This window comes from Stenella coeruleoalba (genome assembly GCF_951394435.1).
Source record: "Stenella coeruleoalba genome assembly, chromosome: 6".
Lineage (NCBI taxonomy): Eukaryota > Metazoa > Chordata > Mammalia > Artiodactyla > Delphinidae > Stenella > Stenella coeruleoalba.
This window is the reverse complement of record NC_137151.1, coordinates 109,744,315-109,771,327: the sequence shown is the minus strand read 5'-3', so window position 1 is coordinate 109,771,327 and position 27,013 is coordinate 109,744,315. Positions and strand designations below refer to the sequence as shown.

The 27,013-nt window shown below is 48.1% G+C and overlaps 1 protein-coding gene across 3 annotated transcripts; it reads left to right on the top strand.

Moving 5' to 3' along the window:
• The first annotated feature begins 3,707 nt into the window (after positions 1 to 3,707).
• On the top strand, positions 3,708 to 13,415 carry DNPEP (aspartyl aminopeptidase). Of its 3 annotated transcripts, none has more exons than XM_079924830.1 (15): positions 3,708 to 3,750; positions 4,352 to 4,445; positions 4,532 to 4,620; positions 4,716 to 4,829; positions 5,014 to 5,139; positions 5,357 to 5,487; positions 5,782 to 5,857; positions 5,969 to 6,076; positions 6,820 to 6,897; positions 7,883 to 7,966; positions 8,991 to 9,151; positions 9,547 to 9,586; positions 9,712 to 9,813; positions 12,744 to 12,911; positions 13,282 to 13,415. In XM_079924830.1, the coding sequence occupies exons 1-15, from the start codon at positions 3,745 to 3,747 to the stop codon at positions 13,330 to 13,332; spliced, it is 1,428 nt and encodes a 475-aa protein (XP_079780956.1). In that variant the 5' UTR covers positions 3,708 to 3,744; the 3' UTR covers positions 13,333 to 13,415. The 3 variants fall into 3 exon arrangements, with proteins under 3 accessions (XP_079780956.1, XP_079780954.1, XP_079780955.1); XM_079924828.1 differs by having other exon boundaries at positions 5,969 to 6,103; XM_079924829.1 differs by lacking the exon at positions 3,708 to 3,750 and adding an exon at positions 3,909 to 3,938 and having other exon boundaries at positions 5,969 to 6,103.
• The last annotated feature ends 13,598 nt before the right edge of the window (positions 13,416 to 27,013 follow it).

Sequence of the window (27,013 nt, the reverse complement as noted above, 5' to 3'; positions counted from 1 at the left end):
AAACAGAGATAATAAATACTCAAATATCATCACTTCCCTAATTATTTTACTATAAATCTATGTTCCTAAGGTTATTTGTGTCTATTACATCTGTTTGGTGGAAATCTACACAATGGTGTACTTTTCCACATTCCTTCCCAACTCCACATTCAGTTCACGTTGGTAGCTTAGAATCAGCCACGGGTAACGTTCACACCACAGAAATTGGGTAGAAAAGCGTACTCCATTACTCCAAGCCTTCTCTGACATTTGATATTACCAATCTTTTTCATTTTTGCTAATCTGACAAATCAAAAATGGTATCTCATTTTTCACTTGCATTTCCCTGGTTACAGTGAGAGTGGGTCATGCATGTGCTCATTCCTAGGAATTTAATAGTATTTCTTGTTCTTGTAAATAAGACCTTTTTACTATTATATTTTCTGGTTGATTACTGTACAGGAAAGCCGATGATTTTTCCAATCAGGCCACCCCTTCTTCCAGTTCTAACAGCTTGTCTGTTTATTTTCTTGCTAATCAAATAATCTACAAATAGTGACAGACTGTGCTTTTCTATATATAATTGTTTCTTTTGTGACACTGGCTCTGACTGCAGGTCCACACTGACTACCAGTGATAATAGCTCATCAGTACCTTGCTTCTGATTTGAACAGGGACACTTCTATATTTCCCTACTAATGTCTGCTGTATATTTCTGGTCTCTTAAGAGGATTTGGGGGTTTTTTGTTTGTTTTGTTTTTGTTTTGGCACGCTTGAACCTGCCCCCTTGGTAGTGAAAGCGTGGAGTCCTAACCACTAGACCGTCAGGGAATTCCTGGTTTTGTTTTTCTTAAGACTGGCTGTTCCATTTTTCAAACATTTAGTTTCACTTTCTAAGTTTTGCATTTTGTTGATATTTGAATTGCTCACATTAACATATACTCTTTTTTTAACTATCAGACAATGCACTTTTATTTGAATTAAGTTTTATTTTCACTTTTTTAAAATTGAAATATAGTTGATTTGCAATGCTGTGAACATGTACTCTTTTTTGTGATCAGAATGTTAAAGATTTTTTTTTTTTTGCGGTACACGGGCCTCTCACTGTTGTGGCCTCTCCCGTTGCGGAGCACAGGCTCCGGACACGCAGGCTCAGCGCCCATGGCTCACGGGCCCAGCCTCTCCGCGGCATGTGGGATCTTCCCGGACCGGGGCACGAAGCTGTGTCCCCTGCATCGGCAGGCGGACTCTCAACCACTGCACCACCAGGGAAGACCCCTGTTAAAGATTTTTAAGTCCCTCTCCCTTACCCGTGTCCTTGAGTGTGTCCCTTCCCCAGCAGCCAGCCTCTGGCTCCTCAGAGAACAAGAATGTTCTCTCCATGTTCCGCTCAGCAGTGAAACTTTATACATAATGGCATTGCAGTGAATGGTTAGGGAATGCCATGAATTTAACCCATCACCTATTGTGTATATTCCTGAATACTCCATTGCAATATCTACTCCTTTGAATTGAGGGCAGCAGGATCTTTCCAACTACTCCCCACTCCCCTGACATTCCTACTCCAGTACATAAACGGCAGATTGCTCCATCGACCTGTAATCCCTGGAATGTTGATAACAACCCTGGTAGTTGGCCCCTGTTTTGAACCTAGGGGCCACCAAAGTCCTGATCAGAATCGATGGCTAGGCAGGGGCCTGGGGTTTTATTTATTTACTTTTTAAACTAATTTTTAGTAGAGGATAGTTGATTTACAATGTTGTTTTACTTTCTTCTGTACAGCAAAGTGAATCAGTTATACATGTACATATATCCACTCTTTTTTAGATTCTTTTCCCATATAGGTCATTACAGAGTATTGAGTAGAGTTCCCTGTGTTATACAGTAGGTCCTGCTTAGGTACCTATTTTATATACAGTAGTGTGTATAAGTCAATCCCAATCTCCCAATTTGTCCCTCCCCCCCTTCCCCCTTGGTAACCATAAGTTTGTTTTCTCCATCTGTGACTCTATTTATGCTTTGTAAATAAGTTCATTTTTACCATTTTTTTGGATTCCACATAAAAGTGGTATCATATATTTGTCTTTCTCTGTCTGACTTACTTCACTCAGTATGACAATTTCTAGGTCCATCCATGTCGCTGCAAGTGGCATTATTTCGTTCTTTTTGTGGCTGCGTAATATTCCATTGTATATATACCGCATCTTCTTTTTTTTTTTTTTTTTGTGGTACGCAGGCCTCTCACTGTTGTGGCCTCTCCCGTTGTGGAGCACAGGCTCCAGACGTGCAGCCTCAGCGGCCATGGCTCATGGGCCCAGCCGCTCCACGGCATGTGGGATCTTCCCAGACCAGGGCACGAACCTGTGTCCCCTGCATCGGCAGACGGACTCTCAACCACTGCACCACCAGGGAAGCCCATACCACATCTTCTTTATCCATTCCTCCATCGATGGACATTTAGGTTGCTTCCATGTCCTGGCTATTGTAAATAGTGCTGCGATGAACAATGGGGTGCATGTATCTTTTTGCATTATGGTTTTCTCCGGATATATGCCCACGAGTGGGATTGCTGGATCATATGGTAGCTCCATTTTTAGTTTTTTTTAAGGAACCTCCATGCTGTTTTCCATAGTGGCTGTACCAGTTTACATTCCCACCAACAGTGCAAGAGGGTTCCCTTTTCTCCACACCCTCTCCAGCATTTATTGTTTGTAGATCTTTTGATGATGGCCTTTCTGACTGGTGTGTGTCTGGGGTTTTATTTATTTATTTTAAATTTATTTATTCATTAATTTATTTTTGGCTGTGTGGGGCCTTCATTGCTGCGTGTGGGCTTCAGCAGTCGTAGCATGCAGGCTTAGTAGTTGGGCACAGGGGCTTAGTTGCTCTGCAGCATGTGGGATCTTCCCAGACCAGGGCTCAACCCCATGTCCCCTGTATTGGCAGGTGGATTCTTTTTTTTTTTGGCAGGTGGATTCTTAACCACTGAGCCACCAGGGAAGTCCCTGCCTGGGTTTTTAAAATTGCTACTTATCACTCTTGACACAGGAATATGGGAATTGCCTCCAAGAACATATGGAGTTTGTCTTTTTCTGTCGTTTTAAGAAGGACAAAGAGTACAGATGTCAGAGTCAAATTCCAGATGTATCAAAACAGCTATGTGATCTTGGACAAGTCATTAATTTCTCTGTTGCTTAGGGACCTCCCATGTAACTTAACGTTTACCAAGAAAAAAGCCCAGTGAAGGTCTGAAAGTGGGTTATTCCAGGCCCCGGGAATCAAATTAATTGAGTCCAAACCCCACCTCTGCCACTTACCACCTTGGACAGGTTACTCGTCTCTGTATTTCGGTTTGGTCACGTATAAAATGGGGACAGTAAAGATATAAAGTTGATAGGGCAGTGGTGAAGATTAAGCTAGCACATTAAGCTTTATCATAAAGCTTATTGTGAACCCTCCATGAACATTAACCACGTTGCTTTTATTATCACCAGGGTGTCTGTGGAGAGAGAGAGCACTTTGTACAGCACCCTTCGGCCCAGGTGAGCTAGCAGGGACGTTTTTACCTGGACTCCCTGACCCGGGGGAGGGGCGGGGGCTGGCGGTTCCCGGCTGTCCTAGCACCTCCCGGTCGGCAGAGGGCGCCCGCTACCACCGTGGAGAGGGCGGGGCGGGCGGGGCGAGCGGCGGGGGCGGGGCGGGACGGGGAGGGCGGCGGGAGTGGGGGCGGGCCGTGCGAGCGGACTCAGGCCCACGCGTAAGGCCATGCAGGTAGGTGGCCACCGCTCGCCCCGCACGAACTTCGATCGCAGACCCGGCCAGGCGCACGCTCGGGCCCAAGCTCAGAAGCGCGCTTGCTGACGTGGGGGTTCCGCCCGACCCTAAACGAAACCGAAAGTCCGGCCCCGGGTGACCTTACCTTCCTGGGGTTGTTAAAGGGTGGCCTGCGAGACACCGAGGTGGGGTGTTCCCTAGAGAACAGGGCTTTGGTTCCGGGATGGGATCGCGCGCTTGGTACAGGCCGGCCCAGAGTTAGGGGCCCGATTGCGAGCTCGGAGTTTGGGAACTGACCGGGGTTTCCAGCTGGTCGGGCACTTGGGGTGGGACTTGGGGGGGCTGGGCTGAAGCTCGGATTCGGGGGCGCGCCGTCCGGGACGAGCTGGGCGGGGAGCGCAGCGCGGGTTGTGGTACTTTGGGGGTTGGTTGGTTGGCTGGAGGCCCGGCATCTGCGTCCCTCGGTGAGGAAAGGGTCGGAAGCAGAGGTCTGAGCCTTGGAGCGGTCACTTCGTGGGGATTGGCTGGGAGAGTTCCCGAAGCTTAGATAGATCAGGGGTCCTAGACCTCGTAGGAATCTGAGCGCCCCCTCCGCTAGGTGGCCATGAGCGGCAGGACCCGCAAGGAGGCGGTGCAAGCAGCGGCCCGGGAACTTATCAAGTTCGTGAACCGGAGCCCCTCTCCTTTCCACGGTGAGTGACCAGGGCAGCCGAGGCAGGTGGGGGCCGGTGTGCCTCCTACCGGCTTCCATCGCTGTGAGAGGGTTCTTTCCCTACAGCTGTGGCCGAGTGCCGCAACCGCCTCCTCCAGGCTGGCTTCCATGAACTCAAGGAGACGGAGAGCTGGGATATCAAGCCTGAGAGCAAGGTACCACGGTGGGGTGGGAGAAGCAGGAACCTAGGCTGGGGCTCGAAGTCCTGCGCCAGCTGGCTGGCTAATCCAACTCAAAACCGCCACCCCAGTACTTCCTGACCAGGAACTCCTCTACCATCATCGCATTTGCTGTGGGTGGCCAGTATGTTCCTGGCAACGGTTTCAGCCTCATTGGGGCCCACACGGACAGCCCCTGCCTCCGGGTAAGGAACTGGGGCTGTGCTGGGGAGGGGAGGCATCAGGGGGTGAGCAGGGAGGAAGACTTGTCACCCCCTTCCTCCACACTTGGAGCCCTTCTCTGTCACTTAGCTTGTCAGTTGTCTGTCTCATCTCCAAATCGTGTCGGGTGGCCTTCGCTGAATTCTTATTCCCCATCGTCCCACCCAGGTGAAACGGCGGTCTCGCCGCAGCCAGGCGGGCTTCCAGCAGGTTGGTGTGGAGACCTATGGTGGTGGAATCTGGAGCACCTGGTTTGACCGTGACCTGACCTTGGCTGGACGTGTCATTGTCAAGGTGGGAACTGGGGTTGGATCTGGGAGGCTCTCAGCTTCAGCTGCCTGAAGATTAACTGTCACTTTCCTTCAGGGAACCTGTGGAGAGTACCCCGGGAAAGGGGGGTAGGGGCAGTCCAGGTCAGAGGACCACCTTGGTTAGTCTGGGTGAAGCGGGGGATTTAACCAGCCGCAGTTGGGGGAGGGCACCCTGGGCTGACCCGCCTGTTTGGCCACAGTGCCCTACCTCAGGCCGGCTGGAGCAGCGGCTGGTGCACGTGGACCGGCCCATTCTTCGCATCCCGCACCTGGCCATCCATCTGCAGCGAAATGTCAATGAGAACTTTGGCCCCAACGTGGAGATGCACTTGTGAGACTGGAGTGGAGGCTGTGGTGACTGGGAGGGGTAGGGTGTGGCACCAGGTGATGGAAGGGGCCCTGCTGGGACCTGGGAGACCATTACCTAACGGTGGCCACTGTCAGGCTCTACTCTTGGGACCCAGCTGATGTCCAAGGGCCCTCACAGCCCTGCCATGTGGGGAGCGAGCTGGGAATTGAAGGACCAGGGCAGTTCCCCATCAGGGGATGCCTGAGCCCAGGAGTGTTCCACCCTGCTGTGTCCTCCGGTCCTCCCCACACACGCCCCCTCCGTGTCTCCCCACAGGGTTCCCATTCTTGCTACAGCCGTCCAGGAAGAGCTGGAGAAGGGGACTCCTGAGCCAGGCCCTCTCAGTGCTGTAGTAAGAGCCTCCTGCCCATGGGAAGGGGTGAGCAGGGGGGAAGAGACTGGCCTCTGAGAAGGGGAGAGAGGGGGGAGCGGACCCTCCTCCCAGCATCCTTCTGCCCTGCAGGATGACCGGCACCACTCAGTGCTCATGTCCCTCCTCTGTGCCCATCTGGGGCTGAGCCCCGAGGACATCTTGGAGATGGAGCTGTGTCTTGCGGACACTCAGCCTGCGGTGAGGAGCAGCTGCAGGAACTCGTGGGTGGGGACCTCTGGGATCCCAGCATGTCCCCTCAAGCGCTTGTCACCTCTGCCAGTCCCCCAATTACTCTCACCCCTGTTTTCCCAGTAGGCACCACCCCGCTCTGCTTCCAGGGCGGTGGGTCTCAAAAAGGGCAGGTTTCCCACTTCAGACTTACCTACTTGACTGTGTGGAGTGAGGTTTGGGCATCAGCTTTCCACAGATTCCCCAGGAGTTTCTGCTACAGGGGTCCCTGTCCACTTTGACCTGTGCTGGTTCCAGACCTCTGAGGACAAGAGGCCTGGATGTGGCCCTCCTCTTCCTGGAGCCGGTCCTTGTGTCTCTCCCAGTTGCCGACAGTAGGAGATTGCTGTGTCTTTGGACGCTCGGCCTTGTTTGAACATGCGCTGCTTCTGTTTCTCAGCTGGTCTCCTCTGTTTATTTCCTTGGTTTTCCTTCTTCTTTTCTTGTTCAGTCCCTCCCTTTTCCTGTCCCACAGGAACTGGTCACGAACTGCGGGCCTCCACCCTCCCATCCCTCAGCTCCAGCCCGGCGCTTCTCTATTCTCTGCTCAGCTCTGCACAGCGGGCTCCTAATGCTTGCTCTAGGCCAGGGGCTGGGAGGGGTTGCACAAGGAACCAAGGAGACTCGCTCGAGCACAGGCCCTTTGGGGCTGGGAGAAGAGGGTGAGTCCGGCGGAGGGGATGAAGGTCAGGATGGCTGTCCTGTCTTTCTAGGTCCTGGGTGGTGCCTATGAGGAGTTCATCTTTGCCCCTCGGCTGGATAATCTGCACAGCTGCTTCTGTGCCCTGCAGGTGAGGAGCCGGGGCACCCCCAGGAGCACTGGGGCGGGGGGACCGCCTCAAGCCCTGTGGGTCATAGGAAGGCCCCTGGTGCAGGGTGGACCACGGGGAGGGGCCTAAACGCTGCAGCGTCAGCATCGCTCCTCTTGGCCCCGTCCTTGCACTGGCCTGGGGCCAGGGGCTGAGGTAGGGGGAAGGCTGAGAGGTTGTTTAGGGCATCACAGTGTCTTGTCCTAACCCTACTCCTGTTGCTTCTCCTTTAAGCTAATCTTTGCTTCATAGGAAAGGCTCTTGAATCCCATATGGCAATGTCATCCTTCTGTCTCTGCCCCCTGCTCGCCTTCCCCGCCAAGCCCTGGCTTAAGCCCATCCAGCCGTCTTTGAGCCTTGCAATCTCAGTGGTGTGGTCTCTCTTCCTCCTGGTCACCTTGATATTCCCTACCATCTTGCTACCCTGGTTACGGCCCTCTCTTTCTCACGTCTCATCCCTGTTCCTCCCTCTGTCCTTTTCATACTCTCCTTTGTGCCCCATCCTGTTCCTGGAGACACACTTTGGGCTGGAATTGAGACCAGAGCCAGACGTGGGACCCATGTCCACTTGTGCAGCCAGCCAGCCAGTCGTGTCACCTTCACGGAGTCACAGTCTCCTCTTTGGACCTCAGTGTCTTCACTGAGGCCGATTAGTTTACGCGATCTGTGTGGTCCTTCTGACTTGCCAGGATTCTCAGCCCTTCCCCTCCGTCTTACACATCCTCCTGCCTTTGTGTGGGGGAGAACACTCAGAGAGGGGTTTCTCCATCCCATTGTAAAGGGCCCTGCATGTCTTCTCACCACGCAGCGCCCTGCGAGATGCAGGCCAGTGACAGGCTGAGCCCGCTTCACTCCAGCCATGACGGTGGGAAGCCGGCAGGCGAGTGTGAACCCCCGAGGTGCTGGTGGGCTGAGTTATGGAAGGAGGAGCGGGGAGGATGATGCTCTGGTTCTCTCCCCAAACTAGGCCTTGATCGATTCCTGCGCAGCCCCTGCCTCCCTGGCCGCGGATCCTCATGTGCGCATGATTGCCCTGTACGACAATGAAGAGGTACGTGAGGGGGTCTGGGGAGGGTCTCCTCTGGAGAGTCTTCTGTAGCCAGCCGTGTCCAGCAGCCGCGGCGAGCCAGGGCTGTACTGGAGGCTGCAAAGACAGGTGGGATGCTGCCTGTGCTTCCTCAGCGCTCAGTGTCCCCTCTGGATCAGCACGTATCTGCTCTTAGCGTGACCACACCTCTCACGTCTCTCTGTGTGCCGTGTGGTGAGCTATTCAAGGACAGGGACTCTGCCCTTTCACCCTGGTGGCCCCAGGACTTAGCCCAGGCTGGGTCCTCTCCTTGTGTGCTTGGGTTAGGGTGCAGGCTTAGACGCCATGGAAGAGCCCACACAGCCACACAGTTCTCTCCAGGTAACCACACAGGTCAGAGTTAGCAGTTCAGGACAGGTCTCTGCCACCCCAAACACATGGTGTCCATCTCAGGGTCCAGGGTGGCTGTCCAGCTTCTGCTACCGTGTCTGTACTGAGTTAGGAAGGAAGAAAAGGGCAAAGGGACAGTGTCCACCCATCCTTTTAAGGGCATGACCCACAGGTGGCATTCATCACTGCCTGCTTTCCCTGGAACTTGGCATAGCCATGTTTAGCTGCAAGGGAAGCTGGGAATGTCATCTCTAGCTGGGCGGTCCGATGCTCAGCTACAGCTCGGGTGTTCTGTTATAGAAGGGATCGTGGACAGTTAGCAGCCTCTGTCACATGCATGAAAGAAGATTGACCAGTTAGGTGGGGCACCTGTGCTAAGCCCCAGATGTGAGGGTCAGGGCAGAAGGAAGGGAACCAAGAAGGGAAGTAGACTGGAAGTGCTGGTTCTGCCCCGGAGATGGCCAAGGATCAGTTTGGCCCCAGCTCACCATCAGCTTTTTGGTGGCACAGGGTTGGGAAGGTGCTGATAACAGCCCACATTCCCCACCCACTGACTCAGTGGGGTCCTGGGCCAGTCTGGGTAGTGGGCCCCTCTGCCTGGCCTCCAGCTCCAGCCCCCGAGCCCGGACCCCTAGAGCCAGGCCTCTGCTCTCGCCAGGTGGGGTCGGAGAGCGCACAGGGTGCACAGTCACTGCTGACGGAGCTGGTGCTGCGGCGGATCTCGGCCTCGCCCCAGCGCCTGACGGCCTTTGAGGAAGCCATCCCCAAGTCCTACATGATCAGCGCAGACATGGCCCACGCTGTGCACCCCAACTACCTGTGAGTCTCCCGTGCCAGGCACGCAGTCCTCACACAGCCGGAGACCCGAGCGTGACCTGCCTTCAGGCTCAGCCCTGGGCCTGGGCCTCTCCCCTTCCCCTTCCTCCTCGTTCTGCCAGGACGTTCAGAGGGGACTTCATTTTGACTGCTCCAAGGCTCAGCTGGGTCAAAGTCATGGGTGCCTAACCAGTCCAAATGGGTTCTATCTGCAAATCTATCTCCATCTGTAGCTGGAGGCTGCCTGGAGCACTGTGTTTAGCGTGATTCTCAGGTCCTGCCGGGCTGGGTGGGAAAGAATGCTGTGATCCATTAGTGATGTCTGCTATGGGAGAGTGGTGGGTGTTGACAGGCCCAGCTCCTGTTTGCCATCCCCGTCCCTTCTCTGTCTCTTACAGGGACAAGCATGAGGAGAACCACCGGCCCTTATTCCACAAGGTGAGGGGCTCCTGCTTCTCCTTGGGGACTTGGAGGCCTGGCTGGTTCCGGGCCCTAATCTTGTTCCCTCTGGGCCTCTCACCCATCTCTGCCTCACTCTTGACTCCTGGTTTTGCTCTCCCCAGGGCCCTGTGATCAAGGTGAACAGCAAGCAACGCTACGCCTCAAATGCGGTTTCAGAGGCCCTGATCCGAGAGGTGGCCAGCAGTGTCGGGGTGCCCCTGCAGGTGAGGGTGGGCCCTACCTGGGAAGGGGTGATGGAGGGAGTCGGGGGGGGCACAAGCAGATGGCTCCCCAATGAGGGAAGCCTTGTAGATAGTCTTTAGTGGGGGGTGGGTGTCCCAGTAGAGTGAGGAGCATTGGGGTTTGGATATAGGCAGAGCTGGGATCAGTGCTGGTTCTACCATGGTGCTGGTCTGTGGCCTTGGGCTCATCTCCTAATACGCCTTGATTTCCAGTTTTCACACCTGTAAAATGGAATTCAAGGTACAGTGTGCTCATGGCACATAGTGGGTTAGTTCTGCCTCTTCCCTACCCAGCACCCCCAGCTCCGCTGTGTCTCTCTTACACACCCTGGCGGCTTCCATTAGAGAAGTTCAGGGCCGAGAAACCTGGAACTCATCGTCAGTGGCACATCTAGTCGAAGAGAATGAGATAGGGAGATAAGCAATATATAATACACATGTCAGGATAATACATATATCAGGGACTGGGGCTCAGGTGCTCCAGTGACAAACATAGCAGGCGGGTCCTGGTGCGTCAGGACTAGGACCCTGCAATGATCCCCAGCCTGGGGCTCTCTCTGCTGCACAGGGCCACGCCCCCCTTGTAGAGCTGAGTCGTTCCATTCTCAGGAAGGCCTCTCTGAGGAGGTAACACTTGAGCTGAGACCTAAGTATTGAGAACAAGGCAGCTAGAAGTGAATAGCATCCCTGCCAGAGGGAACAAGGGCAGAAGCTCCCAGGGGCGCAGGAGTGAGCTTGGTCTACGAGGGGGAGCCAGAGCCAGAGTGGTGGAGCCAGGGTGAGAGCAGCAGGGAGACGGGGGAGAAGCCTGCCCAGGCCAGTCATGCAGGGCCTTCTAGGCTGTGGAAGGGTGTTTGGATTTTCTTCTAAGGCAGTAGGAAGATGTTAGGGGATTTTTCTTTAATGGCTTACAGCAGAAGCAGGACATGTATACTTGAGAAAATATAAGTGGAAATGAGAAAATAAAACAATCCCCAGAGATTTGTGTATATTCTTCCAGATTTTTTTCTATGTATATACTTAACACACGTTTTTTAAAAAAATGAAATCATTTTAGATATATCTTTTGCTTTATTTTTTCACTCAGTATTCTCCACGTTTCCATTTCAGTGAATTTTTGTTTCAGTAAATATATATCTCATTTAATGTACAGATCATTTTCAATTCTCCCCAGTTTTCCCCAAAACTTTCTTTACAGTTGTTTGTCCCACTTTAGTTTCCAGTTCAGGACCACAAGTTATATCTGGTTGCTAATCTAGCACAGCTGCACCGCCTCCTTTTTCTTTTTCTCTTTTTCTTTAAGTAACATTGACTTGTTGAAGAAACCAGGCTGGTCTTCCCTTATAATTTCCTTCCTGGATTTGCTTCCTCTTGGCATCATTGAGCTTGTGCCTCTAGCCCCTGTATCTCCTATAATCTAGAATTCATATCTAAAGGGTCAGTGGATTCAAGTTAAACATTTTTGTCCAGAAGACATCGTGACTGGTGTGTTCTTCCTGTTGTGTCATCCACATATTATCTGGTGATTCACTCTTAGCGATAATAAGATTGATCACTGGATTTGGGGGCGTGCCCCCCAAATCCCTCCACCATCTGGAGGTTTTCCTCTTTTGATTGGATAGTAAACCTGTGCAAGTGATGAGTTCCCCATCAACCAGAAAGGTGTCTGGTTTTAACACCAATTGATAATCTTTGCCTAAATCCATAATTTCATTAGAGTTTACTGAAAAATTCCCCCCCCCCCCATTCTTTTACTCCTTTTACGTTTATTAGCTGTCATTCTTCTGTGAAGTAGAACTTTCCCCCATCAGGAGGGCCATTTGGTTATTGTAAAGTATGGTTCCTCCTGGAAAGACAGGACAAATGTTATTCTTTCCCTTAAATAACCACTTTTCAAGGTGAGGTGTTTTAATGCCTGCCTCAAATGCTGGCAAACACGAGGAGTTTTTCTTTTCTTTTCCTTTTTTGATGATCATTATGTAGAATCATAGATTTTCAGTGGTTCAGTTTCGTCGGTTCAGTGTGAACCTGGTCCACTGTAATCATGTTATTTCATGCTCCAATTATCATGACTTTGACCAGTGGGAGCCCTTTCAGCATAACTCCTGTGGCCTTTGTCATGACTCTGGAAAGTTGTCTTGCTTTCTGGCACAATAAGAAATCGCAGGCTCATCTTGTTCATTTCTCTCCCCAGACTTGGTAGCTTTTGATGGACACTGATGTTAGAGACCAAAGTCTGGCACCATGAGTGTTCATTGTTATTGGGGGCGGGGAAATGCTTTGGAGCCATTTCTATGGACATGGCTAGGAAAAAATATGTGTATTTTTAAAAAGGTGAGTTAATACTGTGATTCTCATTTTTTAAGAAAGAATAGTTATTACTCTATTTGGTTTTGTAATTCTCTTTTCCCTTATGTGGAAAATCTTGATGTCTAACATCATATTATGATTTTCTTATTTACTTTTTTACCAGAATACAAATAAAATAGTTTAAAAATGCCAATAGCCATATTTTTAAAACCACTAAGATTGTTGAGTGATTTTTCTTTGTGTGTGGGTAGGGAGGGGTGCATGTTAAGGAACAAGGTGACATACAGGATACACATATTTTTCAAATCCCTCTGCCCACCATGTGGGGAATGGATTACATGGGAGGCAATGTGATGGTAGCTGGACTAGGGTGGTGGTAATGCAGACGCAGAGAATGGGACCAATTCAGAATCTACTGTCCTTTGGGCCTGCCGTTTAGTGTTGGCTTTGTGATTTTGTGCTGGTCACATTCACCCTCCGAGGCGGTCGAAGTGGACGATGTACCAGACCCCTTGCAGCCCTGCAGTTCTAAGGTGACTTCCTCCTGGGCCTTAATAAACACACACCTCATGTTGCTCATGAACCTCTCCTCCCCTCCCCAGGATCTCATGGTCCGGAATGACTCTCCCTGCGGAACCACCATTGGACCTATCTTGGCTTCTCGACTGGGGCTGCGGGTGCTGGATTTAGGCAGCCCCCAACTGGCCATGCACTCCATCCGGGAGACAGCCTGTACCACAGGAGTACTCCAGACCCTCACTCTCTTCAAGGTGACTCCCACCCCACCCGTCACCGTAGCAACTGGGCTCCTTCCCCATCTAGTGCCTGGATTGGTTGCTGGGGCAACATCACCGTCACTGAGTGGCTGGCCTACGTCATGGGGCTGGTTGTCTTGGTGCTACCATGTAGGAAAAGAAGGGTCCCCATTCTTCTCAAGGCACAGGGGCCCTGATCAGCCCCCAGAGGATAATGAAATGCCAGAGAGGGGATCAGGGATGGGAAGCCTGGGGCAGTTGTCAAGTGTGCGTGAGGCAGCTATGCCTTCCTCTCTAGCTGGGGCCATGTTGGTGGACGGTGAGCAGTGGGGCACCCCCACCTGGTCTCCACTAATCTCAAATTCCATGTTACCTTCTATTTTAGGGCTTCTTTGAGCTTTTCCCTTCTCTGAGCCGTAACCTCCTAGTGGATTGAGGCCTCTTGGAAAGACTTCTCTTGCACTTGAGACGGGAAGTTCTCAGCTGAGCTGAAGCTGGATTATTAAAGTGGATTTTTCACCCAAACTCATTCTGTTGTGCTTCTTTGGAGATTGGAGGCGTGGGCGTTCAGCCGGCTTAAACCTCTGGAACCAGAACAGACTGGGCAGCTGGGGTACAGGTAGAGGAGCCTGCAAATCCTGGGAGCTGATGGCGGCCTGATTTCAAATCTCTTTTCTCTTTTTTAAGCTCATGCCTGAGCGGGTGGAGATGGTGGTAGGTTCACTATGGGAAGGTCACTTCTGCCATCCCCAGTCCTTCCCATCCCAGAGTAGTTCAGGAGCCCAGCTCAGTCCTCTGAGGTCTGGGTACTCAACATTAGATGCCCCCAGAGTCTCCCTGGGCAGCCCAGGCTGTTTCCCTCCCCCAGTCCCTCCCCATCTTTCCCAGGCGCTGCTCAAAGAAGGACACAGTCCGGGCTTCAGCATCGCCCTGCATCATCCACTTCACTTAGCAGCCACTGGTGTTACTTATGTTAACAATTACCAAGAAACAATTATCACTGAAAAAAATCAAAATAGGAAAAGTCAATGGATAGTATTAATTGATTCCTTCACTCTCTTCCTGGACATTACAAGAAACTTAGCACACTTTAACCAGGTTATCTCTCCTGAGTTTTGTGCTATTGTGGTCATGCAGTTTAATCATATATATTTTAAATCCCACAAGCAATATTATTGTTTTATGCATCATATTGTTTTTAAAAACTTAAATGGTCATATTTATATAAAAATTAATTTTCATGTTGGTATCCAAAAATTTGGAAAGACACCAGTTAGCACAATTTTTTTTTTTTACGGTACGTGGGCCCCTCACTGCTGTGGCCTCTCCCATTGCGGAGCACAGGCTCTGGACGCGCAGGCTCAGTGGCCATGGCCCACGGGCCCAGCCGCTCCGCGGCGTGTGGGATCCTCCCGGACCGGGTCACGAACCCCTGTCCCCTGCATCGGCAGGCAGACTCTCAACCACTGTGCCACCAGGGAAGCCCTGTTTGAACATTCTTATAGTAAAAATGTGGGAACAAATTTTAAAAATTCAATCTAAAAGAAAGAGAAATGAGAAAAAAAAGAAGAGGTGAAGCAATTGAAATCACTTAAGGTGGTAGACTGAAACCCAAATATCTCTAGTTATAACATTAATAAGTGGACTAATTATATCTCAAAGTTGTTACTTAAAAAATAAGTGGACTATTTTAGTTAAAATACAAAGATTGTCAGACTCGATAAAAAAAACTATAGCTGTTTACAAGAGACACACCTAAAACAAAAGGATACAGAAGGTTGACAAAACATTGCTATAGATTTGTCTGTTTTTGCATTCCACAAATTTTACATATGGAACCATATATACTCTTTTTTGGTCCAGATTCTCGGATTCCTTTTTTTTTTTTTTCCAACTTGTCTGGCTTCTTTTGATCAACATAGTGTTTTTGAGATTTATCTATGTGCTTGCATGTGGAAATAGTTTTTTTTTTTCATTTCATTGCTGAATATTATTCCTTTATATACCATGGTTTCCTTATCCATTCTCTTACTGATGGTGTTTGGGTTGCTTCCACTGTTTGGCTATGATGAAGAAAGCTCTTATTCGTGGACAAATACTCATTACTCTTGGATATATACCTAGGAATAGAATTGGTGGGTTATAGAGTAGACGCATGCTTGTTTTTATGAGAAACTGCCAAACAATTTTGCAAAGTAGCTATGCCATTTTACACACCCACCAGAAATGTATGAGAGTTCCAGTTGCTCTACACCCTCACCCACACTTGGTATTGTCGGTCTCTTTAATTTTAACCATTCTGTTGGGTGTGTAGTGGTAACTCATTGGGTTTTTTTTTAACATCTTTATTGGAGTATAATTGCTTTACAATTTTGTGTTAGTTTCTGCTGTATAACAAAGTGAATCAGTTATATGTAAACATATATCCCCATGTCCCCTCCCTCTTGCACCTCCCTCCCACCCTCCCTATCCCACCCCTCTAGATAGTCACAAAGCACCGAGCTGATCTCCCTGTGCTATGCAGCTGCTTCCCACTAACTATCTATTTTACATCTGGTAGTGTATATATGTCAGTGCTACTCTTTCACTCCTTCCCAGCTTACCCTTCCCCCTCCCCGTGTCCTCAAGTCCATTCTCTACGTCTGCGTCTTTATTCCTGTCCTGCCCCTAGGTTCTTCAGAACCATTTTTTTTTAATATTCCATATATATGTGTTAGCATACAGTATTTGTTTTTCTCTGTCTGACTTACTTCACTCTGTATGACAGACTCTAGGTCCATCCATCTCACTACAAGTAACTTAATTTTGTTTCTTTTCATGGCCGAGTAATATTCCATTGTACATATGTGCCACATCTTCTTTATCCATTCATCTGTCGATGGACACTTAGGTTGCTTCCATGTCCTGCTATTGTAAATAGTGCTGCAATGAACATTGTGGTACATGTGTCTTTTTGAGTTATGGTTTTCTCAGGATATATACCCAGTAGTGGGATTGCTGGGTCATATGGTAGTTCTATTTTTAGTTTTTTAAGGAAACTCCATACTGTTCTCCATAGTGGCTGTATCAATTTACATTCCCACCAACAGTGCAAGAGGGTTCCCTTTTCTCCACACCCTCTCAGCATTTACTGTTTGTAGATTTTTTGATGATGGCCATTCTGACCAGTGTGAGGTGAGACTATTGATTGGATTTTAATTTGCATTTTTGTGATAAGTAATATTGAGCACTTTTTCATGAGCTTATTGGCCATTTGGATGTCCTCCTGTGAAGTTGCTATTCAAATATTTTGCCAATTTACATTGAATTGTTTATCCTATTCTTACTGATTCATATATTGAATATACACACTCAGAACTTATATTCTGAATGTTTGTACATATATATTCAGAATCCAAGTCCTTTGTTAGGTATGTGCGTCACAGATGTTGTCCCCCAGTGTGTAGCTAGTAAAGGCTATTGATTTTTAAAATATTTTTCAACTTTATTGAGGCATAATTTACATACAAGAAACTGCGCCCATTTAAAGTATACAATTCTATGAATTTTCACAGATATGTACACCTGAGAAACCATGTCTACAATCAAGGTATAGAACATTTCCATCACCCCCCAAAAGTTTCCTTGTACTCCCTGTGCAATCAATCAATCTCTCCACCCCTGGGCTCCAGGCAACCAGTGATCTGCTTTCTGTCACCATAGATTAGTTTGCATTTTTTGGAATTTTATATAAATGGAATCATGCAGCATGTGCTTTTTGTGTCTGGTACATAATCATCTGATTGTTTCTTCTTAGAACTATTAACATAGAGAATTATGCTGATGATTTTTTGTAATATCAAGCCATACTTCTATTCCCAGAACGAGTCCCATTTGGTCACTTCATATTATTTTTTAATGGGTCATTAATTGTGTTTGACAACATTTTATTTCACTTTATTTGGGATTTTTGCGTGTATATTCATAAATAAGATTGATTTGCAGGGTTTGTTGGTGTGTTATCAGGTTTAGGTATTAATGTGACTCTTGCTTCATAAAAATAATTTGTAAGTTTTCCTGGTTTTATTAATTTATTTATGTATGCTTTGAACAATTTAAATAGCATTAGGATTATCTGACTTTTGAAAATTTGTAGATTTCCTCTGCAAAACCATATGGACTTGATGCTGCTTTGTGGAAAAGTTCTTTCATAACTTTCTCTTTTTGTTGTGTGGGAATTGGTGTACTTAAGCTTTCTACCTCTAATGGCATCAATTTTTGTAAATTTTATGTTTTTAGAAATTAGTCATGTTATCTCAGTGTTCACATTTATTTGCACAGTTCTCTAAAGCAGTCTGTTATTATTCATTGTCCCCCGCTGGTTAATAATTTCTCCCTATAATTTCTCTCTTCTCTCTCTCTCCCCACTCTCTATTTTTTCTCCCTTTTTTCTTTCTCTTTTTCTTCCTCCTCCTCCTCTTCCTTCTCTTTTTTTTTTTTTTTTTTTTTTTTACGGTATGCGGGCCTCTCCCTGCTGTGGCCTCCTCTCCCGTTGTGGAGCACAGGCTCCGGACGCGCAGGCTCCGGACGCGCAGGCTCAGCGGCCATGGCTCACGGGCCCAGCCGCTCCGCGGCATGTGGGATCTTCCTGGACCGGGGCACGAACCCGTGTCCCCTGCATCGGCAGGTGGACTCTCAACCACTGCGCCACCAGGGAAGCCCTTCCTTCTCTTTCTTGTGTTTGTTCTTTCTCCTTTTTTTCTCTTAAGTTAACTAGTAGTTTGCCGATATGGTGGATTTTTTTCGAAGTACCTGCAGTTGTATATATTTGTTAGTGCTAAGTGTGTTGGTGATAAAGAGCACATGCTGTTGTATCATAATTACCAAGCCTCTCCCCGGCTGAGGAAGGCAGTGGTGAGCTGTCCTTTGCAGGCAGGGTTGACGGGAGGGGAGGGAAGGCTGCTTCGGCACGGAGCTCCCTAGTGTTGATGTGGATATAATGGGATTTCAGAACAGCAGAGACCAGGTGGTAGCACTTTACCACCAAAGTCTGTAGTATTTTCTGTCTCCTAATTACGCTGTAAGCATGAATAATGAGATTTTTTAAAAAACATTTGTTTATTCAGGTTGTGCCAGGTCTTGGTGGAGGCATGTGGGATCTTCTTGTGGCACACGGGATCCTTTTTTTTTTTTTTTTTTAGTTGCAGCACGCATACTATTAGTTGTGGCATGCATGTGCGATCTAGTTCCCCAACCAGGGATCGAACCCAGGTCCCCTGCATTGGGAGCACAGAGTCTTACCCACTGGACCACCAGGGAAATCCCAGTAATGAGTATTTTTATTTCCTTCTTTCTTCTGTTGAACTGCATGAGAGATTTGGAACTAGGCAGCTGGTGATATCCTATGGGGACTGCAACTATTACTTGTAATAATAAACTGTTGAATTAAACAGAGGACATTTGGAACCCTAGGACAGGACATTAAAAATAAAATAAAATACAACAGAGTAAAATAAAATATTGAAGGTTTTTATAGAAGACACTGCGGGTAACCCACCTGTGTCTCTCACTTTTCCCTCTTCGGTGTACTTGGTCCCACTTCCAACTGCCAATATCAGCACTTCTTTGCCCACAGGCTTTCTCTTGCTGCCTGACTAGTTTTCCACTCACACAGCAGTTGGAAATGCTGGGAACTGATGCTCTCTACCCCAGAGCAGCTCTAACCGGTGACTGGCAAGATTTTGTGTGTGAACACCCCAGCTCTCACATGTCTCGGGTGAGATAACTCTGATGTGTGTAGTTTACACTGGCTTGCAGAGTCTCTCCAACAAGATTAAGCTCCAGTGTCAAGCCTGGTAACACACCCCATTTATCGGCCACCCTCTCTTCCTCGTTTCACCCCTACCAGTGTTCTCCTTCACCTCCCAAATAAACTCCTTGCCCTCAGATTCTCGTCTAGGGTCTGCTTCTGGGGAAAGCTAAATTAAGTTAGAATTCTTTTGAGATAAGGCAAGGATGGCTGCTATTCTATTTCTATTCAACACTGTACTGTAGGTCCTTAACAAGGTAATAAAGTGAGAAAAGGAATAAAAGATAGAAGGGCTGGAAAGGGAGGCGTAAACTTCCTTTCGATATGATGTGTTATATAGAAAAATCCAAAAGATCTATTATTTGAATCAATAAGAGAGTTTATCAAGATAGCTGGCTGAAAACTCAATGTACAAAATCAATTCTATTTCTATATACCAGCCGTAAATGGCTATAAAATGAGATTTTCAAAGGATTACTTCTACAGAGCATACAAATCAAGTATCTACACATAAATATAAAAAATATGCAGGATCTCTAAAGAGAAAATTAAATAAGGTGCAAACCATTTGTGGATGTGGAACTCAATATTGTAAAAATATAAGTTATCCTCCAAATTGATATACAGATTCACTGCAACCCTAATAAAAATGTCATGGGTTCTCCTCCTCCTCCTTGCTTTTCTTCTTCTGTGTGAGTTGACAAGCTGATTCTACAATATATATAATATACTATATGGAAATAGCTAAGACATCTTTGAAGAAGATGGCTGCCTTACCAGTTATCAAAGCTTCTTGCAAAGCTGTAGTCATTAAGACAGCATATTGTTGGTTCAAGAGTAGACTGACCAATAAAACCAGTAGAGACAACTGAATATCTGATACGTGATTTGTGATAAAAAGTGGCAATTCAGATGGGTCTTTTCAATAAATTGTGCTTTGAAAATTGGATGTCCATATGGAAAAATGAAATTGGAACCCTACCAATTATTAACTTGGGGAGTAAGGACGGAAGAGGGAGGGTTACAATCTGGAAGGGACAAGGAGGTGTTTCTGGGGTATTGACAGTGTTCTGTTACCTGGAGGTTATGACACGGTCGCTCACGCTCTAATCTGTTGAGCTGCACCTTTATACTTTATCCACTTTATCTGTATTACTTTTCACAATCATAAGGTAAAAATACTTTTTTAAAGAGGGGAAAAGAAAATAGCACAAAGTCCTCTAAACACAAAAGTTAGCACCAGAAACATTTTAAATTAAAAGAAGAGAGGAGTTGCTTCTAATATGATTCCATTATTAGAAGTAATGAAATGCCCCCTTCTTGCCTAATCAACCCCAGAAGCTCAGGATCAGCCCTGGGCACAGAACAGATGAGACAGTCAATTGGGCTCTTCAGGGAAATCTCCTTGCCCTGGCCCTTCTCCCTTGGTTTCCCCCAGAAGGCGCTGCTCTCCACTGAACTCAGCTTCCAGGGAATAGAGACAGCTCTTCCTTTGCTCCCTTAGGGCACAGCTCAGGCAAGACTGAAATGTTCAAACAAAAATGAACCAAAAAGAAAGCCTTGACAGAGGGGAGCCAAATGCAGAGAGGACCGTGAATCTGCACACTCTGGATGTGAGCAAAAGCTTGTTCTCCGGGCTCTAGATCCCTATGGTCCATGTACTGTCTCAGTAATAAAAGGCACTCCTCCCCTGAGTGTCCCTACTCCTGGCTCCTGCTTTCCTCCACGGAGGGGACATTTCTACTCTTGCATGTGGGCACCAGCACACATTCATACACAAAAATGTACATGCACACATTCATGTACCTACACACACACACCTCACACACATGAACATAACACATACACAGGTACACACATATACACACAGACATACACATACACAACTTCACATACACAACCACATGCACACCCATGCACAACGTATACTCATAGGCACACACATACACAAATAAATATACATACCATGAAACATATCCAAACATAGTCATCCATCCATATACACACAAAACTTACATACATACAAACCCACATATACACACAAACACACACATATATACATGCACAAACACTTACAACCCCACACACAATCCCACATGCATATACTGCATGCGGTACCCATCTTCCAATGATCCTTCATTCCTGTTATTCGTGCCATTGTGTAGTCTTCTCCCACAGCATATCAGGATTGGTCTGTGTGGCCAATAGAATGGGACAGAAATGATAGTATCTGACTTCCGAGGCTAGGTTATAAAAACAGGGTGGCTTCTGCCTGTTCCCTCTCTCTTGAGTCACTCCTTCTGGAGGAAGCCAACTGCTGTGTTGTGAGGACACTCAAGCAGCCATATGGTGAGGCTGTCTTGGCAAGGAAATGAGGCCTCTTGCCAAGAGGAGGGTGAGTGAGTCACATTGGAAGTGGATCTTCCAGCCCTGGTCAGGTCTTCAGATGAGTACAGCCCTGACATCCTGACTGTAATTTCATGAGAGACCCTGAGCCAGAAATACCCAGCGAATCCTTTCTCAGATTCCCAGTTCACAGAAACTGTGTGAGAGAGATGTTTATTGTTGTAAGCTACTTTGAGGTGATTTGTTATGCATCAATAGAGCAATAAATAATGAATGCAAATACACTGCACATACACATATGCACACACATACAGGCATATACACATATAGTTACACACAAATATCTCCTCCCACATACACACAAGCCTCTATATACATAAAAACATGTAAACACCCGTGCATATGGTACACATTTACACATATAAACACACACGTGCCCTGAGAAGCCCCTCTTAAAGCGCCTTTGGTTTCTTCAACATCCAGATACCCACGTAGTTCTGATCCGTCTCCGAGGAGCTGCTTCTTTTTCCAGGGGATTCCACCAGGGGTGATCATGTCCTTGAGGGAAGACCCTGTTCCCTGACAAAGGGCTGTTGGCTGGGTCTTGCAGACCTCAACACAATGATAGTATCTCCCCCCAGGATATCCAAGAAGAGGCACAGTATCAGTGGCCCAGGCCTCTCTCACTGCCTCCCAGTCAAACTGACCCACAGACAGGAAGCTCCTGGGAGCCTCCAAGGCTGAGGCCCGCTTTGGTCCTGCTTTGGTGTGGTTGACTCAGAGTGCCCCCTCTCCCCACCAGGGTAGGCAGCCTCTGTTCCCCTGGAAAAGCTGGGGTCTCTCACCCCTTTTCCCTGATGAGCTATGAAGCAGGACTCATGAGTTCTGCTCCTGATTCTCTACCAAACCAGGCCTGCCCATCTGGGTTTCAAGGCCATCCACCCACTCGTGGGGCTTGGGCTGAGGTCTGAGAATCCCAGGGAGGCTGAAGCTGAAGTGAAGCAGAATTCGACTTACAATGTATTCGTATAAAATGAGACTGTTTTCACAGGGTCATTTCAATTCATGTTCACCGTCACCCTCATGAGGTACCCATTGAACAGATGAGAACACCAAGGCAGAGAAGTTTCATACAGGTCTCTGGACCCAAAGTCTCTTTCATTTATTCAACAAATATTATTGAGCATTCAGGTCTAGACCTAGACACTGATGGTGGCCAATGAAACAGACATGTCCTTTGTCCTCTTGGGACTCACACTCCAGTGGAGAGACAGAAGAAAAAAAAAAACAAAACAACAAGGAAACAAAGGAATTAGTCATTATAAATAGTGATTAGTGTCAAAGGACATGAAATGAATCACAGGGAGAAGAAAAATTCAAAGGCTTCTCTGGGAAGGTGGACTTTATATTGAAACAAAGAGGATGGAGGACGGAGAGGTCACCTGTGAGAAGAGCTCAGGTGGTCAAAGAATGGAAAGGAGGCTGTTGTGGCTGGAACACAGAGAGGAAGAGGAGAAAGGAAATGTCTGGAGGGGAAGGTAAGCCTAGATCCTGCTGGGCCTTGCAGGGTTTAGTGTTTACTGGAAAGTGTAGAGGAAAGCAGCGGAGGAATATTAAACACGGGAGTGATGTGTCTCAAGTCGTATTTTAGAAAGTTTATTAAGAAAGGAGGCAAGGGCTTCCCTGGTGGCGCAGTGGCTGGGAGTCTGCCTGCCGATGCGGGGGACGCGGGTTCGTGCCCCGGTGCGGTAGGATCCCGCGTGCCGCGGAGCGGCTGGGCCCGTGGGTCGTGGCCGCTGGGCCGGCGCGTCCGGAGCCTGTGCTCCGCGGCAGGAGAGGCCGCAGCGGTGAGAGGCCCGCGTACCGCAAAAAAAAAAAAAAAAAAGAAAGGAGGCAAGAGTGGAACAACAAGCATTCATTGAGCACCTACAGTATACCAGACACTATGCTAGACTCCCGGGACACACCTCAAGTTGTCAGTTACTCTAAGCAACCAGATGAGATGCGATCTCAGTACCAGGTAAAAGATGATGGTGGTTTGAACAACGGCAGTGGCATGGGGTCTAGAAAAAAAATATGACTGACAGAGGAACATTATTGTAGAGAGAAACCGTATCAATTCCTAGGGGGAGACAGTGACAGAAAGGCGAGTCAAGGAACAGTAGTGGCCAGTGTCAGTTGAGTGCTTACTATGTCAGACCGGTCCTATTTCTAAATGCTTTACGGGTTTTAAACTAATTAATCCTTCTAAGATCACTGGGAGCTAGGTCCTATTGTCATCCTCATTTTAGAGCTGAGGAACTGGGGCACGGAGAAGTGAGAGAGCTGCCTGCAAGTGCTTGGATTTGACCCTGGGCAATCTTACGCACTCTAAGCCCCACACCCCCCGCCCAGCACAATGTCTTAACCTGTAACCAAGTACCGGACCTTGCTTCTCAAGCACTACTCCCAGGTGCTGTTTACCGATGTGCAATTACGGATGATATCACCCCGCCCTTTAATCCTTGGAGATAAAGAGGGGTATGGAGTGCGGGAGGTGAGGATGGGGGGCGGTGTTGTCCAGTGGCGAGTCTAGAGAGGGGGTCAACTATATTCAGGATGGGCCCACACTTAAAAGCAGGACTCCAACGCCCAGAGGGAAGAGCCAGGGTTGGGGCCTTGGTACCACCTGCCACTGCGGTGGGGCGAGACTGTGTGTCGGGCGCGCGGCGGTGGCGGAGGACAGCCGCCGGCGGGGCTGGGACGCCATTAGTCCCCAACGCCTGGAAAAACGCTGGGAAAAGGCGGGGGCGACCCAGGAGGCGGGGCTGCGGGGAGCGGGGGAGGTGCCCAAAGATCGGAAGCTCGGGAAATTGTGCGGTGGGGAGAGGAAGAGGGCCTCTTGGAGAAGAGGGTTAAAAAGCGGATGATGGAGTGGGATCAAAGAAATGCAAGCTCGAGGGGAGACTGAGGGTTCGGCAGGAGGAATGGAGGGGACCCCTGAGTCGGCCAAGGGACGTAGATCCAGGCCACCAGGCCACTGGAGAAACGGGCATCCAGTCCCGATCCCGGGATGAGAACTGGGCCCAGCCAGGCGCCAGGGCTCCCCCTCCAGCCCCGGGAGGCGGGTTGGGGCGACGCGACCTGAGCCCCGAGGCGCGGCTGCGGGAGGGCGCTGCAGAGGATGCGGGAAGACTCCTAGCCTTCCCTGCGCTCGCGCCCCTCCCCCTCCGCCGATCCTCCGCCGGTCCTTGAGCTTGGAGACCAAGGCAGAGGACTTCCTGCGGCCTGGGGGTTCGAAGAGTGCTGGATGGGTCCGAGGGGCGTCAGGTCCTTTAGGGACCTGACGTCACCACCCGGCCTTCCCTTCGGGAGCCACCTCCAGACCAAGACCCTGCTGTGCCTGGCCCAGGGTTTCAGTACCGGTGAAAGCAGGGACTGTGCCCAGGGTCGCCTCCTTTACCTGTAAGTCCTGGGACCTCTGCCTCAAAGGCCCAGCTCCTCTCCCCAAGTTCCACCTTACAAAGCTGCTCGCGCGCGCTCGCTCTCTCTCTTTTAATTGTCTTTATTTTTGATAATCACCTTCGATCTATGTCAAGAGATACTGGTTTTCCATTTACAGTGGCCAAGTTTCTTTTTAAAATCATTTTACTTCGGTGAAAAACATGAATCAACTTAAAAGAGTAAGCCAATAAAATAAGTTTGGGTAAAGATGTTTTTGTTAAACAATTTATTGGTGACTTGTTAATACAACTTTATTGAGATATAATTCACCCATTTAAAATAGTGTTTAGTATATTCATGGGCTTGTGCAACCATCCCTACAATCAATTTTGTAACATTTTCATCATACCTCCCAAAGAAACCCGTAACCTTTAGTGGTTACTACCCATTCCTTCCTCTAACCCCCCATCCCCTAGGCAACTACCAATTTACTCTCTATCTCTTTGGACTTGCTTATTCTGTATAGTTCATATAAACGGAATCACACAATATGCAGTCTGTTGTGATTGGCTTTTTTCACTCAGCATGTTTTCAAGGTTCATCCATGTTGTGGCATGTGTCAGAAGTTCATTTCTTTTTATTAATGAATAATATTCCGTCATGTGGCTATACCACATTTTATTTACCCATTCATCCGTTGATGGACATTTGGGTTGTTTCCGCTGTTTGGCTATTATGAATAATGCTCCTGTCAACATTCATGTAGAGGTTTTTGTGTGGACATAGGTTTTCATTTCTCTTGTGTGTATACTTAGGAGTGGAATTGCTGGGTTATATGGTAATTCTGTGTTTAACCTTTTGATGAAGTACCAGACTGTTTTCCACAGCAGCTGCACCCTTTTACATTCCCACCAGCAGTGTGTAAATGTTCCTCACTGGCACTTGTTATTATCTATCTTTTTGCTTCTTGCCACCCTACTGGGTATGAAGTGGTATCTCATCACGGATTTGATTTGCATTTTCCTGATGGTTAATGGTATTAACATCTTTTCATGTGCATATTAGCCATTTGAATATTTTCTTTGAAGATATGTTCATTCAGATTATTTCCCCTTTTTTTTCATCTTTATTGGAGTATAATTGCTTTACAATGGTGTGTTAGTTTCTGATTTATAACAAAGTGAATCAGCTATGCATATACATATATCTCCATATCTCCTCCCTCTTGCATCTCCCTCCCTCCCACCCTCGCTATCCCACCCCTCTAGGTGGTCACAAAGCACCAAGCTGATCTCCCTGTGCCGTGTGGCTGCTTCCCACTAGCTATCTATTTTACATTTGGTAGTGTATATATGTCCATGCCACTCTCTCACTTCGTCCCAGCTTACCCTTCCCCCTCCCTGTGTCCTCAAGTCCATTCTCTAGTAGGTCTGCGTCTTTATTCCCGTCCTGCCCCTAGGTTCTTCATGACCATTTTGTTTGTTTGTTTGTTTTTTAGATTCCATATATGTGTGTTAGCATACGGTATTTTTCTCTTTCTGACTTACTTCACTCTGTATGACAGACTCTAGGTCCATCCACCTCACTACAAATAACTCAATTTCATTTCTTTTTATGGCTGAGTAATATTCCATTGTATACATGTGCCACATCTTCTTTATCTATTCATCTGTTGATGGATACTTTATTTCCCCATTTTAAAATTGGGTTATTTGTCTTTTTATTGGGTCTTCACTTTTTGCATCAATGTTAGAATCTGCTTGTGAACTGGAGGAGGAGAGAGATTCAGGATAAAAAACATATTGGATTCTCCTTCACCCCACCCCATCTACCTGGATTGAAGAGGGTCTGTGTAGTCGAAAGCTCATGCCCCACATTGTGTAGCTGGATATACTGTGGCTTTCAGGAAAAGAACCTGGACTCGCCCATCCTACCTGCCTGAAACCAGGTTCCATGCTTTATCCTTCCAAGGATTCCAGAACTCTTTCCAGCTCTCCTCCCAGGAAGCAGCTGAATTTCTTCCCCTATGCCTAGTCTGTCCACCTGTTTGTCCATTCAGTTTTTGTAGTCCTTTGAGGCTCTGCTCACCTGTCTGTCCACAGGTCCACAGGCAGCCTATTGCCCAAAGACTCTGCTCTTCCCTGCAAGTCTGTGCCAAGGGTGAGTGAGACCCAGAGGATGAAGAGGCAAAGGGTGAACGTGAAGGGCTAGGAGAGAAAAGATGATGGGGAGGGGGGATGATCTGGGAGTGATGACAGAGAGGGTGCAGCTCCTGTGCTTTTGGAAGGCTTTTGGCCAAGATCCATGCTGATGCTGTTCTTGTGCCCGTAGAGGGACAGAGCCAGCTGGAGGCGTGGCCGACCAGGCCCCTCCAAGAGATCATCAACCGGACCTTCCAATACTGGCAAGGTGTGCCCCAGCAGCTGGTGCCTCAAGAAGAGACTGGAAGAGCTGAAGGAGGGAGGCTGGACCTGTCAGCTATAGGGGTAGGGAGGGACTCCCAAACTGAAATGAAAATCTCCTTCTCCCGACCTCTCATCATAACCATCTCTGGAGCCTC

What these genes read in the sequence shown, in the direction of transcription:
- DNPEP (XM_079924828.1), top strand. An exon ending in GAGCCCCTCTCCTTTCCACG is followed by an intron (nt 4,446 to 4,531) that starts GTGAGTGACCAG and finishes CTTTCCCTACAG; the next exon opens with CTGTGGCCGAGTGCCGCAAC. An exon ending in CCCAACGTGGAGATGCACTT is followed by an intron (nt 5,488 to 5,781) that starts GTGAGACTGGAG and finishes GTCTCCCCACAG; the next exon opens with GGTTCCCATTCTTGCTACAG.